This window comes from Microtus oregoni, unplaced genomic scaffold (assembly GCF_018167655.1).
Source record: "Microtus oregoni isolate MIOR12 unplaced genomic scaffold, Mior012 000002F_ref0000024, whole genome shotgun sequence".
Lineage (NCBI taxonomy): Eukaryota > Metazoa > Chordata > Mammalia > Rodentia > Cricetidae > Microtus > Microtus oregoni.
This window is the reverse complement of record NW_024543061.1, coordinates 62751819-62765843: the sequence shown is the minus strand read 5'-3', so window position 1 is coordinate 62765843 and position 14025 is coordinate 62751819. Positions and strand designations below refer to the sequence as shown.

The following is a 14025-nucleotide window of genomic DNA, read 5'->3' as shown; positions in this document are numbered from 1 at the left end:
AGCTTTTGTAGTTCTCTCCACAGGTCTGGTCTGCCTCCTAAATCACCCATCTCAGGAAAGGAGTGATGCTTGCATTCTCAAGATCTCTGACTCCATGGAGAACAAAGAGAAAAGGTGACATGGATGTGTGCTTTTGACCAGTGCCTTTCTCCCAGGGCTCAGCACAAAGAGAGCAGGTGACAAGCATCCAGCTCCTAGTTGTGGCCTGGAATAACTTTAGCCACACTCATTGACAGTGTTTTCTCCAGGGATCAGGACTTTAATGAACTCATAGTCTTCTGGGAACTCAAACAGCTGCATGGGCCTTTTCTACTGCTCCTTCTGCTGTTCTGAATGGTTCCAGACATAGAGCAAAGTGTCCCAACCAGCTCGCCTGTCTCTGGAAGCAAGAGGACAAGGTTGGCCCCTGGATATAGGGACTGAAAGGATGAACAAAAATATGTGCAATATGAACAAGAGTGGAGCCATTGTCACAGACCCTCTCCTCGGCTTTGCACGGTGTGAACCCAGTTCCTGGGCTCTCCAAGAGGAACAAAGGATTTGGACAAACAGTTAACATGCAAACGATTTCTAACCATGTCTCAGTGGGTCAGTTTCCATCTCATCTGTCTCGAGGAGCTGACAGATCTTGGCAACTGCTAAGTTTCTGGTGACCACAATGACAAGTAGGTGGTGCGAACAAGCACAAAGATCCGAGAAGCATCTAGAATCTCTGGCTTGGCTGACTGGGAGATCCCAATATCTCACGTTCAGCCACAATATGCAGACAGATCCCATGAAGCAATAATAAACTTAAAAAACAATCAACCAAACAGACCTATCTAGAACTTTCAGAGAAAATAACAGGCACACAGTAGGTACTCTCCAGGGTAGGTCACAGGCTGGGTCAAGAAACAAGTCTCAACAATGTTAAAAAGCACAAAATAATTTTGTGTATCTTTTCTAACGAGATTGCTTTATTCCTCAATTGCCCTAATTTAGGGAAGAATTAATATCAGCCTTTTAAAGACATTCAAAAATGGCAATAGAGACCAACCTCAATCAGATAGCCAAGCTGGATGAGACCCCCACAAGAAAATCAGTCTTTAAGCCAATATCTTAAATAAACCAAGACACAATCTTTTATATTTATTTAAAAAATGCTTCAAGATCCCCGACGGCAGTAGGCAACAGAAATGCTGTAGGTCCCAAATGGTGGCGGCAGGCCATGTGGTGGCAGGCAGCGGGCCCTGAGAGCAGCCAGTTCCAGGCAGAGACAGCTGCTGGTCCCTGAGCAGTGGCTGGTTCCAGGCAGGGAGACACATGGCGGGCGGGCAGAAGACAGAGACATGGATAGACACGACATGCAGGGTGAGGTTGAATATTTATTCAGGGAGTTATGAAGGGGGAAGGGAGAAGGAGGGGGAGAGAGAGAGAGAGAAGAGGAGAAAGAGACAGAGACAGAGAAGGGGGAGTGGAGAAGTGGGGAGAGAGGAAGAAGCGAAGCTGCCTCTCCGAGAGGAAGATGAAAAAGAGAGCAAGCTCAGGCTGGAAGCTGAAGATCAGCCTGCCTCAGCAGATGGGGGAGGGAGTGGGCGTGGCTTGTTTCTTAAAGAGACAGAAAACCATAACACAATCCCTAATAGAATAATAGCTGACTGAGCCCGATGGGACATTAAAGAGATGACGCGGTGGGCACTGAATGAGACACAGTGCCATCAGTGCGGCACACCACATTAGCTGATGAGAGAGTAGAGCCCATGTGATTATCTTAACAGGTACAGAGCAAAAAGCCAGCATCCCTTCCTGATGGTCCAGAAAGAAATTCTCTCCAGGTAACACAGACTGCTTTGAGAACCCCAAACACTGTACCCAGTGGAGCAAACCTGAAAGCTCCACCTATAATACCCAGCACAAGACTAGGAGCCCATTCCCACTCTTGTTCAACGGAGCACTGTCGAGAATAATCCATTAGAGGGGGAAGAGAAGTCAAGAGTATCCAAGCTGGAGACGACGAAGATCATTCCTGCTTACAGATTAGCTCGTCCCAAATGAAGAAAGTCTCAAATGTTCATTAAAAAAAAAAACAAAAACAAAAACAAAAAAAAACTAATCAATAAACTCAACGATGCTGTTTGGTACAAAATCAATATATGAAAGTATGTTTGCACTTCCAGACCAGTAACAAGCTATCTGGAAAATAAGACAATGATCCCATTTATGATAAAATAAATACTTAGAAATCAATTTAACATAGGAGGCTTCTACAGCGCTCAACCACAGGGATGCCGCCATAGTGAAAGTGAGACACGTGTTACTCAGTCCTCAATAGATACATTAAGAAGGGAAAACCCACTACAGCTGAAAAACTGTCGTGGATCTATATTTCTGCATCTTACATAAAAAATAAGTTACTTACTCCAAGACCACCAAGTCCCAGATCCATGTCTCAGGGAAGTATTTCCGTATAATCTCCTTGGGAGACTCAGAAGCCTTTAGGAAATCCTCCTTGGGGCTTTGGCTTGAGAGTTGGTACGCAACTGGTCCTGTGGTAGGAGAGGAGACAGGGGCAATAAATGCCAAGAGTGAGGTCAGGAGATGTTGTGTTACCAAGGCACCTCCACAGAAAGATCGGGAAGGACACATGGACAATCAGGAGGGCTTCTTGGAGGAAGTGGCATTTCATCTGAATTCTGAGGCATTAGAACAAACTGAACCAGGGGAAGAAAATCCCAAGCACGGAATAAAAGAAGAGTGGCAGAAAGTCTTGGATTGTATACAAAAGGGAGGGAGGGCCTTGTGCAATCCCAGGAAGCTACTGCCCATTGTGCCCCATGAAGAGACCTAGGGTTCTGGGGGGGGTGAAGGGGGGGTGGGGTGGGCAGTAGCCTAGGTTACCATTAACATGTTCGTCTGTGAAAGCAAATTAAAAAGATATGGTAGCAGTTTTGAGAAAGAGTTTACAGCAATGGAGGAAGCAGGGCTAGAAAAGCTCTGCACTCCATGGTGAGTCCGAATGTCAGTCAGCTCTCCCATACCGTGAACACGACAGCCATTCCCTTCAGAGAAATGTATGTAGATGGACATACTGATAGACAGTAGATACATGGGCAGATCATACATCTATATTGCCTATAAATCCTAATAATAACGGAGTCTACAATTCATAAATAAAGACATCTGATTCTCTGTAGTAACGTCACACAGAAAAGGAATTCTCATGGAATGTTTCCCTAGACTTTTCCTTTTCTCCATACTTAACACGGCCAGTCACTAGTTAGCAATTTAATACTAAACCCATGCTTTCCACTGTGACTCAGCAAAGACCCAGCTGACATCCCCCAGCACGGTGAAGAGTCTTCACTGATACTTTAGGGCCATTGAGCAACGTCTTTGCTTGACTGGGAGAAGGGAGCCTGCTTGTTGGGCTCCTGGGCACCATCCCTTTTCCTTCCGCCCCCTCATCTCTATCGGCAAAGACAGACAGATTTCCTGGCTCCTCAGAGCCCTTCCTTTCTTTACTGTGTGCCTGCGTTGGATCTGCACCTCTCTTAGGCCGCTGGCGACAGTCGGCTTCCCATGCTCTGCACTTGGCAGAGGGGTGACAGTATCAGTCTTGAGCTAATATCGTTGAACATTATGCAATGGACTTCATACATCCGAATCAAGTCTTGTGTAAATTTTGATCACGTTTTGTTTTTAAAAATTTATGTCGTTTGGTTCAGTGTTTTCGGCACTAACCTCCTCTGCTGTTTCCGGACCATCCACAGACCTTGGGTTTACGGATATCTGAGTTGGTGAATACCTTCAACCCCATGTCCTACAAAGGAGATGATCAGCTGATCAGTGCACAGCCATGCACACGTCCTTCCATCTGAAGTAAAATTCTCGTGTGTGTATTTAAAGCAGGAACATTAGCACACTTGTGGGAACATTAGCACGCTTGTGGAAATGTTAACACGCTCGAGGTGTTAATTTTGTCCCTTAAACTCCCCTGGCAGTCATGATTTTATACATGATACTTAGACATATCACAAAACAATAAATTTCAATAAAAGAAAGCATTATTAGTCATTAAAATTGGTCCTGAAGCCGGGCGGTGGTGGCGCACGCCTTTAATCCCAGCACTCGGGAGGTGGAGGCAGGCGGATCTCTGAGTTCGAGGCCAGCCTGGTCTACAAGAGCTAGTTCCAGGACAGGAACCAAAAGCTACGGAGAAACCCTGTCTCGAAAAATCCAAAAAAAAAAAAAAAAAAAATTGGTCCTGAAGTCACTGCATTTAGCAGATCTGCTCCTGTTGGTGGGCTCGGAGATGATACTTGGCTCCTTTATTCTGTTAGTTCCAACAGTGACAAGAAGACACATTTCCACACAGGATACTTTCAGAGCCTTCAGAGCTGTCTCTAAGGTAAGGAGCTTACCTTTAGGAAGCCATACATGTCCTCCTCATTAGTATTCAGCACCGGGGAATACAGGATGCCGTTAATGTAGACATTGCTATGCTTGATACAGTCTTTGCTGTCTTCTTCCTCCAGATTCGCACCCTCAGGGTAGCCGGTGAGGTCTTTCACTGGGAGCAGATCATAAATCTGCAGAAACGCAAGCAGGTAGGGCTAGCTTGATGTGGCTTTTTATTAAAACAAAACAAAACACAGAACCAAGAGCATCAGTACCAACTTTCCCTCCCCTTGAGCCCTGAGATATGCCTTAATAATGGAGAGGCACAGTTGTGCTGTGGGTGGCACTATATTTTGGGAAGAAGGAATGAAGTGACATTTCTGTCGCCACCTTGCAGTTAGCAAGAAACTCTGCATAGAATGAAGGGCACCTGTACAAGACAGAGCAAGTACTGTAGACTCCTCCATGTGGGAGGGAACAGAGACAAAATGCTCCAGGGCATCATGCAGTCCCTACGGGCTGACCTCTGACCTTCTGGGGCTGACCTCTGACCTTCTGGACACAACGCCTTCAATCCATTCAGGGGAGAGGAGTAAAACAAACACCCAGTGCTAGGAGAGGCATGGATGTGCTTTCAAGGAGAAGAGACCATGGCCATGGCCGGGAAAGACTGGACTGGGAGTGTGTGGTGATCCTCACAAACTCCGCCCCCAGCCCGCCCCCGCAACTTTCCGCCCTTGCTTTGATTTTCTCCCAAACATAGATGGTCCATTTCAGTTACGAGAATGTAAATTCTGTAGGACACAAATATCTGATTTTTCTTTTTTTTTTTTTTTTTTTTTTGGCTTTTGAGACAGGGTTTCTCCGTAGCTTTTTGGTTCCTGTCCTGGAACTAGCTCTTGTAGACCAGGCTGGCCTCGAACTCACAGAGATCCACCTGCCTCTGCCTCCCAAGTACTGGGATTAAAGGCGTGCGCCACCACCGCCCGGCACAAATATCTGATTTTTCATAGCTCCCAACCAGGTCCCAGCACTTATACAGCCCGAGAACACAGCAGGTGTTGAGAGCATGCTCAGTGGACGACCCACCAGGTAAAACTGTTTTATTAGTAAAATACTAACAAAGGCTTGAAAGGAGCTCATGTCCTGTTACAAAGGCCCAAACGCTCCCTCTTCACGACTATGGAAGCACTAGCTGTCTACTCTGTGTCCATCAGTGCTGCCGGGCTTTCAGAGCTCTGACAAGCATAAAAATCACATCACACATACACAAACCAGGGCTATTGTTCTGCTTATTGACATGCACTTAACACGTCCTTTAAAAATATATTTTAACACTTTCTATTAAAATACGACTTGAAAAGCCCAAGCAGCGTGGGCTGATGAGATGGTTCAGCGGGTGTGTCTGCCACACAAGCCCGAGGACCCGAGTTCAGTCCCCAGAGCACACTGCACAAGGACAGAGTTGACACGTGAAAGTTGTTCTCGACCTGTGATCCACTCTGTAGCATTCACACATCCACACATGTCATAAACATACAGCAATGACATAAAGTAAAAATTAAAGACCAAGAAGTTATATTTTCTTCTACTTCTACTTCCTTTTTAAAATCTTGTTTGCCTTTTTCTCAATTGTTATAGATCGTTCAGAATAAACCATTTGACGAATGGAACAAAATAACATTAGAATATTACCTAGAAATGCTTTAAATGGATCCATAAAATTTGAGAAATTTGACATAATTATAATCTTAAGTATATCAGTAAGTTAAAATGGTTAATTAGTTCACTTGTTTTTACTTTGGTTAATATCTCTGCCAGAATTTCTTAATCACAATCACCAAACTAAGCACAGAAACATCAAATTTGTGAAATATAAATTCCTTGAGATGGAATAAAATGAAATAAATATGTCAGGCTCATACCATATGATAAGTTTGTACAAATAAATATATTTGACATCAAAAATAAATAAATAAATAAATAAATAAAATCTTGTTTGCTTGCTTGTTTGTTTGGGACAGGGTCTCTCTATATAGTCTTGGTTGTCCCGGAATTTGCTGTGTAGACCAGGCTGACCTTGAACTCACAGAGATCCTCCTGGCTCTGTCTCCCGAGTGCTAAGATTAAAGGTCCTTTTTAAAGTATATGTATGTGTCCGTGTTTGTCAGTGTCTGTATCTGTGTCGGCGTGGAAGGCAGAGAGCAGCCTGTAGGCGTGATTCTGTCCTTCCACCATGTGAGCTTGGGGATTGAACACAAATTGTCAGACCCGGCAGCAAGTTCCTTTACTTTCTGGGCCTTCTCAACACTATACTTACATTATTATTGAAGTAAAAATCTATTATTTTCTTTTGTAAGCTTCCATAAATACTTCGGCAAGAACATATTCCTGTAGAGCCAACTACACCCCGTGAGTGGCTCTAGGCAATGGTGCACCCTTTAGTTACGTCCTGCTTTCAAGTATTTTATTTCTCAATGTCTCTTATCATCCGATGATTGATATTCTCGTTTTTTTATTCATCAATACATATTTTTCAATAATGATGTTCACTTTGTGACATCCCTTGTTTTAGTGAACACCATCCGTATGAAAACAGAAATCTGAAATACTATTGCACTTATGCCGCCCCAGTGTAGGCACATAGACCACCCAGACCCGCCTCATGAGGTAAGGATCTTCATTCAGCTTCCCACAGTGCTAAAACTAGTTTGAAAACAAATATCATTGATTTGGCAGAGATGGGTTCCGGGCACTCGGCTCTCTTTTTACACAAATATACTTTATTATGACCTTCCTGGTTCTACCGTCAGAAGTAATCCGTTTTTAGTTTACACATCTGTAGCTCTCTTGTAGAACTTTTGCAGCCTGCTTTGTGCGCTCCCCAACACTGTTGAGTGCAGTGGCTCAGCGCAGTCCTAGCAGGGTTCACATGGCCATATGATCTGGAGCAAGACATGATAATGATTCTTGATACCTGAATCTTGTGTCTTTCTGGCTAATTTGCATTGTGTTTTTACATTTTCAAAACACTGGTTTTCTGCTTGAATATACTGAGCAAAACACTTGCGTTGTTTTTGGTTTCACTCGCAGAAGCTGGGAGTGATGAGGAAACAGGAAGTAGGAGAGATTGTGTGCAAGCATCTTCCTCACTGAGCAAGGGGCCTGCCAAAGACTTCAAAACTATTAACCTATAGGGAACTATAGTTGTCTTTATGTTTTTATTTACTCTTTGAGACTTCCCTGTAATAGATTTTGATCGTATTCTTTCCCTTCCCACAGCCTCACCATAGTTTCAGCAGGTCTTACATTGCTCGGGTATTTCCCCTTGCTTCAAGGCCCTCACACCACACGGTTGTCTCTCATCTGCAAGGCTGACAAGGACTCACCGAGGATGCGGAGAGCTCAGCCTCGGGTTTCACAAGCAGCACACTTTGGTCCACAGCTCGTAGAGCACAGAGGGACTGAGGAGAAGCTTTGACTTTGAGGAGGGTACGAGATGCCGGAAGGCCATCATTTGGACTGAAGCTCAAGTCCACCTGGCATAGAGGAAAGAAAGTTCAGGAAAACCAATTTCTGTATATTCCACCCGGGGTCACTTACATTTCCCAGGTGTTCCTCGCCTCCAGCATGTAACAACTTTGGTTGTTTTCCCAGTGGTTGGTGTTACCCTACATGAGAAAGACTTTGTTGTGCCTTGGAATTTGCTCTGATTCTCAAGATTGATTAGACCATTGTGATGGTCTCTACAGATTCTTCTAAACGGTCAGGTTTGACGTGTCAGTCTTGTATCTCAGATATACAATGAAAGGTCATGAACTCTGGATTTGTGGCCTGCAAAACGCTCTAAACGTTTTTGTTCAGGCTTCATGTGGCTTTTAGATTTGCTTGCATGCTTCCTCATATCCCATCACACAGAGAGGAAGAAGGCATTGAGAGCTAGGCCATACGCACAGAGAATTTTGAAAATGATGCAATAACACGAATTCTTAATGTGACTCTGCTGTGACCTCGTAGGACATCGCTGGGACAATCCACACATGTATAAAAGAGCGGCTAGCAAAGGGACTGTGAGTCCTAAATGTAGAATTTGATTATAGGAAGCACCCACCTTATTGCCCAGACAGTTTCCAATCTCATATTTGACAGTATCTGCAACGACTTCGCCACCAGGCAGAATGATATAAAGGAGCAATCGAGCTATAGGAGCCAGGTCTGACTCCACTGGGATTAGTATGGAGAAATAGCCTTTCTCTGGAGCAGAGAGAATGAGAGGCAGCAACCATGGGTTAGACACATTCAGAGTGAAAATGAGAGTCACTTCGTCGTACAGAGCTGGTCCGAGCCCCTGGCCTAGCCAATGACAGCTCAGATTAGTGGACATGACCAACAGTCCACTTGACAAATACATGGCTACCTCGTAGAACCCTGGCTCTGGAGAAGGAGTTCCATGAAATACACTCTCCTGTATAAATCATATATATTTTTTTCTTATCACTTTTGAGCTTTAGCTGGCAGACCATAGCCTCAAATGCTACCTAAGGGAGCGGAGGTCTTGCCTTCACCATCATTTATTCTTGGTTCCCTCTGTTAGGAGAGAAAGGAAGTCACGAGGCCCGATGCTGAGAGGTTAACACACTGTATTTATACTTATGTCCTCTTTCCCTCTGTGAAACATATAGCGGTGTCCTTTTCTCCGGCGGAGGAAGCCTACACTCCTGCAGAAGCCGGCTTTGATGCCTTTGGATGCTGTCGTGTCTGCATTAAATGTTCTTGTGTCAGTTGCAGCGCCTCCATTTTGGCACCAAAATGGAAAAGGTGCTTGCTCATAGATTTCTAGTAAATCAGTGTTTAGACGTCATCAGAACAGGGGAGCCTTCAGATGTTTATTATTCTATTTTTCCTGAGCAGAGTTCCATTACATGCTAGAAATGCCCAACTAAACTTTGGTAAACTAAGTTCAGGGGAGAAACACACACACACACACACACACACACACACACACACACGGCGGGGAGGGAGGGAGGCAAAGAGAGAGGTGTGTGGAGAGAGAGAGAGAGAGAGAGAGAGAGAGAGAGAGATTAGCACAAAACCTGCGAAGTAGAAAGCACTCGAAGTTTATACAGCTCTCGAATGTCCTTCACATTGAAATAACAGCCCACAAATAATTCTGGCTGGAAATTCTGAAACAACTACAATATGCTCATGACCCTATCAACAGCTTAAGGAACCCAAGCAAAATATACTGGAAAAAAAAGAAACTATTTGATCAAGAATGACAAAAAGGACATTGCCTTTCTCCCTGACTTCCTCTATGTAGTGACTTGATCGGGGAGAGACCCTTTGGGAGCATCCCTGACAGGCAATGAGGCTGGGTGGTCAGCATGGAGCGTAACTGTGGAGATAATACCATACTCACTGTCTCCCTGGTCCGTGGGCAGTGTGTGAGTCCCCGATCGAGCAATGCCTCCCTTTGCCATTATCTGCAAAACAGGAAATTAACATCTTTTCAACAGAGATCTTAACCTAGCTTCCAATTTACAGGCTTGTCTTATTGAGCCTGCTGAAAGTAATTAGCCCCATGAGAAGTAAGACTTTAGAAAGAAACAAGAGTAAGCAGCCAGGGGCTGGAAAGACGGCTCAGCAGTCAAAAGCTGTGCGGCTTCTTCTAAAGGACCCAGATTCCACTCCCAGTACCATGCCGGGCAGCTCACTACCACCTGTAACTCCAGCTGTAGGGGACTGGATGTTCTTTTCTGGCTTCCACAGGCACCCACACACATGCATACAGTCACGGGTACACATATACATGAAAACAGTAAGCTTTCAAAGGAAGGGAAAGCCGTGATGTCCACAGAGAGCTTCGTCTGTAGGCAGTAACTCAGTAACCTCCCTTCTCACCAGGTAGCAGAAGACCAGCTCCTTTAGCTCCTGTACGCCCTCTCCATTGAGGGTGTAATGCGCCTGGACCTTCAGTGTTTGCTGGCAGGACAGTTTACCAGGCGCCGATCCCAGGTGTACAAAGCTTTTGTTGGGCGAGAAAACTGCGTTGGCCGTGTGCCATGCCTCCACATGCTCTCCTGCCAACCATCTGGATCCATAGCACACGAGGCTGTCCTTATACTTGGCCTAGTGAATTAGAGAAACAATGGTATACCACCAGATGGTATGCCATGGTCCTCACCATGCTCTGGAAGTTTGCTACCCTCCTTAACCGTAGCTAGAAGTCTTTCCCTCTAGTAGAAGTCAGAGAAGCCCTTATTTTATCTGCCTTGTGTACAGAGGCACGGGTGTGACTTTCCACCACAGAACACCCTGAGATTGGTATTTATGTATCGGAAGAGAGTACCGAGAGCTGAGTGTCTTGTGACTAGCTGGCTTGCAGGTCCCTTTGCTGCTTTGCCATGCGGACTGACCCTGGAGCTACAAGACCTCGCCAGGGAGAGCAAACACCAGGAGCTGTTTCTCAAAGTCGCCGCTTCTTTGGAATCAGTGCCAATTGGGTTTATGAGTAAATGAAATAGCGTAACCTTAGGGATTTGAGAGACGTGACTGCAAAAAAACACTGCCTAGAGCTGAGTTGGAGAGTTAGCTGATATCCTTCCCAGGCCTATCTCAGGTGTGTGATGAGTGCCTTCTATAGTTCTGAATTTCATAGCATCTAATTCAGATGGAATATCCTATTTGTTGACATAAACATTAAAAAATATTTAAAAGAAAGTTGAGTGGTGGTAGTGCACACTTCTAAACCAGCACTCGGGAGGCAGAGGCAGGTGAATCTCTGTGAGTTTGAGGCCGGCCTGCTCAACAGAGTGAGTTCCAGGACAGCCAGGACTACACCATAGAAAAGAAATATTTTATTATTTTTTTATGGTAAAAACATTAAAATACTTTCTTTTAGCTTTTTGAAATATGCATTACATTACCATTAGCTATGGCCGTGCACCTGGGCAGCAGGGCGGACAATAGTGTACATAATAGCTAGAGTGCTAAATTTTAGAGATACCCCTAGTTGTTTTTATTTTAATGTACTTTTTTTTTTTGAGAAACTGGAATAATATTTTTCCACAGTGTATGCACCATCTGACAAAGCACAGCACCCATACTTAATCATAGCTTTCTAATTAAAGCTATTACAACTTGTTCTTAAATTGTCTGCCAGTTCTAGGGCTGTTTTCGCTCCGTAGGACTAAACCACAATTTGGAGATTTCATCTCTTTAGGTTGCACTTTTGTTGTCATGACTTAGGCATGCCATTAGCAACCCCTTTCCCACACTCACCCTGATAGAGAGGGAAGTTCCCAGGATGTCATCGGTGTTGATGGAGAACCACGCCAGGCCATTCTTATCAGTGGTAGCATTTGAGTGATGGTTAGCTTCATTTGCCTCAATGAAGACCATTTCAGAAGGAAGAGGGGTGCCTTTCCCATCTACCAAGAGCACCTGCAGATTCAAAGCAAATGTCTATCCTTAGGTGTCACATGTACACAGTCCCAGGGTTGTGGATCTCATCAAGGGGCGACAAAGGGGTAAAAGAGACAGATGCTAGGTAAATACACCACTAATGTATACTCGGGGAGCAGTAATGAACCCCAGGAAGCAAAGTGAAAGTCTGAGGAGAGATGAAGCAACAAGGAGAAACAGGAGTGGCTTAGTAGATTTGTTGTGGCTCATTCAAAGTGCATGTGCCACACAACACACAGGGATCTCTAGAAGGCAAGCGTTACAGGATGGTAGAAAATTTAGTCCACTTGTCAAGTTATTTGAGCCTCAGATACCCATCCTGTGGAGGACAGGATAACTCCCTATGGTTTAGTGCCACGGCGTGCCATTGTGTATGCAAGCAAAGAATCCTAATACAGGTCCCGAGTGCTTCTCCAGTTGACTTACATATGCCCCTGCTTCTCATCCTAGATGGTCAGCCTTCTGGAAAATGGGCAGACATGAGGGTGTGCTTCCATAGGACAAAAAGTAAAATGGAGGAGGTACACTTGGCAGTAAATCAGATTTTAAAACCTAGCTGTTGTTAATACTGAACTCAGAAAAATAGATGAAAGATGATAGATAGATAGATAGATAGATAGATGATATATAGATGATAGATAGACAAGACAGATAGATATATAGACAAGACAGATAGATAGAAAGATAGATGATAGATAGATAAAAGAAACAACCCAGTCCATATTATAAAGTTAATGACTTCTTTTAAACTATAAGCTACTTTGAGTTTTTTGTTGCTGTTGTGAGCCTAGCTTTTAACAGCTGAACTGTCTCTCCAGCCTCACTTTGAAATGTTTTTTATTTTTAATTAACACATAGTATCTATTTATAAAATCCAATGTGAAATTTCAATACATATGCAAACAGTGTATACTGATGAGATCAAGGCAATGGGCATATCACTTGCCTCGTATATTTGGTAGCAGAAAACAAAACAGGCTGGCACGTATCAGTATTCCGAATTACCAGTAAACTCTAGGTTTATCAAGAAGCTGTAGTTTCATGTGCAAGCCCAAGAATGGCGCCCAACTTTACTATCCTGTCGTTTGCTAAGGGGTTCTGTGACAGATCGCAATTTCCCAGCATTAAACTAGAAACCCTGCACTAGACCTTGGATAAGTTGTAAATGGACTACACTTGGATTTTAGGAAATGGTTACAGTTTCCGAATATGTTCTGCACAATACACAGTACACACTGAGTGGGGCACAATGGTCCCCTCAGACTTCTGGAGTCACGAAGCTCATCTGTACATCTGCTTACACTAGAAAACTAGTAACAGAAAGTTGTCACAGGTCTGCAAGAAGGGCCGTTGTGAAAGGGTGGAAGCCTCAACCAGTGCTTTATCTCTATATTTAGGGCTGTCTAAAATTATGTAGTTGCCCCCCAGCTGAAGAATGGATACAGAAGATGTGGTACATTTATACAATGGAGTACTATACAGTGGAAAAATAATGACATCTTGAAATTTGTGGGTAAATGGATGGATCTAGAAAACATCATATTAAGTGAGGTAACTCAGATCCAGAAAAATAAATGTAATGTATATATATATATATATACACACACATATATATATATACATATATATATATGTATATATATATATATATAATAAGTGGCTTTTAGACATACAGCAAATAAAAATCAGCCTACAATTCACAATCCCAGAGAACCTAGACAACAAAGAGGACCCTATGAGGGACATATATGAATCTAATCTACATGGGAAGTAGGAAAAAAATCAAGATCTCCTGAGTAAATTGAGAGTGTGGGGATCATGGGGGAAGGCAGAAGAAGGAGAGGAGAGGAAGGGAGGGGAATAGAGAAAAATATATAGCTCAATAAAAACAATTTAAAAAAGTGATAGCACTTGAGGAGGAATAATATCTCTGCCCCCTCTGACACACACACACACACACACACACACACACACACACACACACACACAGAGAGAGAGAGAGAGAGAGAGAGAGAGAGGAGAGAAAAGATAAAAGAAAAAATATGTATTTGTTCTTACAGAAAACTGATAATATAATATTTATGAAAACCCTAGGCACAAAGGAAAAGCAACCTCTATATCCATTTTTACATGGAGTTGCTGTTAGAAGGGTAATGTAACTTGTCATTATGAATTTTGACAGGG

At 43.6% G+C, this 14025-nt stretch overlaps 1 protein-coding gene across 2 annotated transcripts in view; it reads right to left on the bottom strand.

Annotated features, from left to right (window-relative positions):
* A2m (alpha-2-macroglobulin) overlaps positions 1-14025 on the bottom strand; it is a 47120-nt gene that overhangs the window by 23064 nt on the left and 10031 nt on the right. For both annotated transcript variants that reach the window (XM_041643326.1, XM_041643331.1), the window contains exons 12-19: positions 11659-11820; positions 10279-10506; positions 9797-9860; positions 8489-8631; positions 7767-7916; positions 4401-4568; positions 3721-3799; positions 2399-2525 (exon numbers count right to left, since the gene is read on the bottom strand). In XM_041643326.1, the coding sequence (XP_041499260.1) occupies positions 2399-2525; positions 3721-3799; positions 4401-4568; positions 7767-7916; positions 8489-8631; positions 9797-9860; positions 10279-10506; positions 11659-11820 (1121 nt within the window). The remainder of the gene's footprint in view (positions 1-2398; positions 2526-3720; positions 3800-4400; positions 4569-7766; positions 7917-8488; positions 8632-9796; positions 9861-10278; positions 10507-11658; positions 11821-14025) is intronic.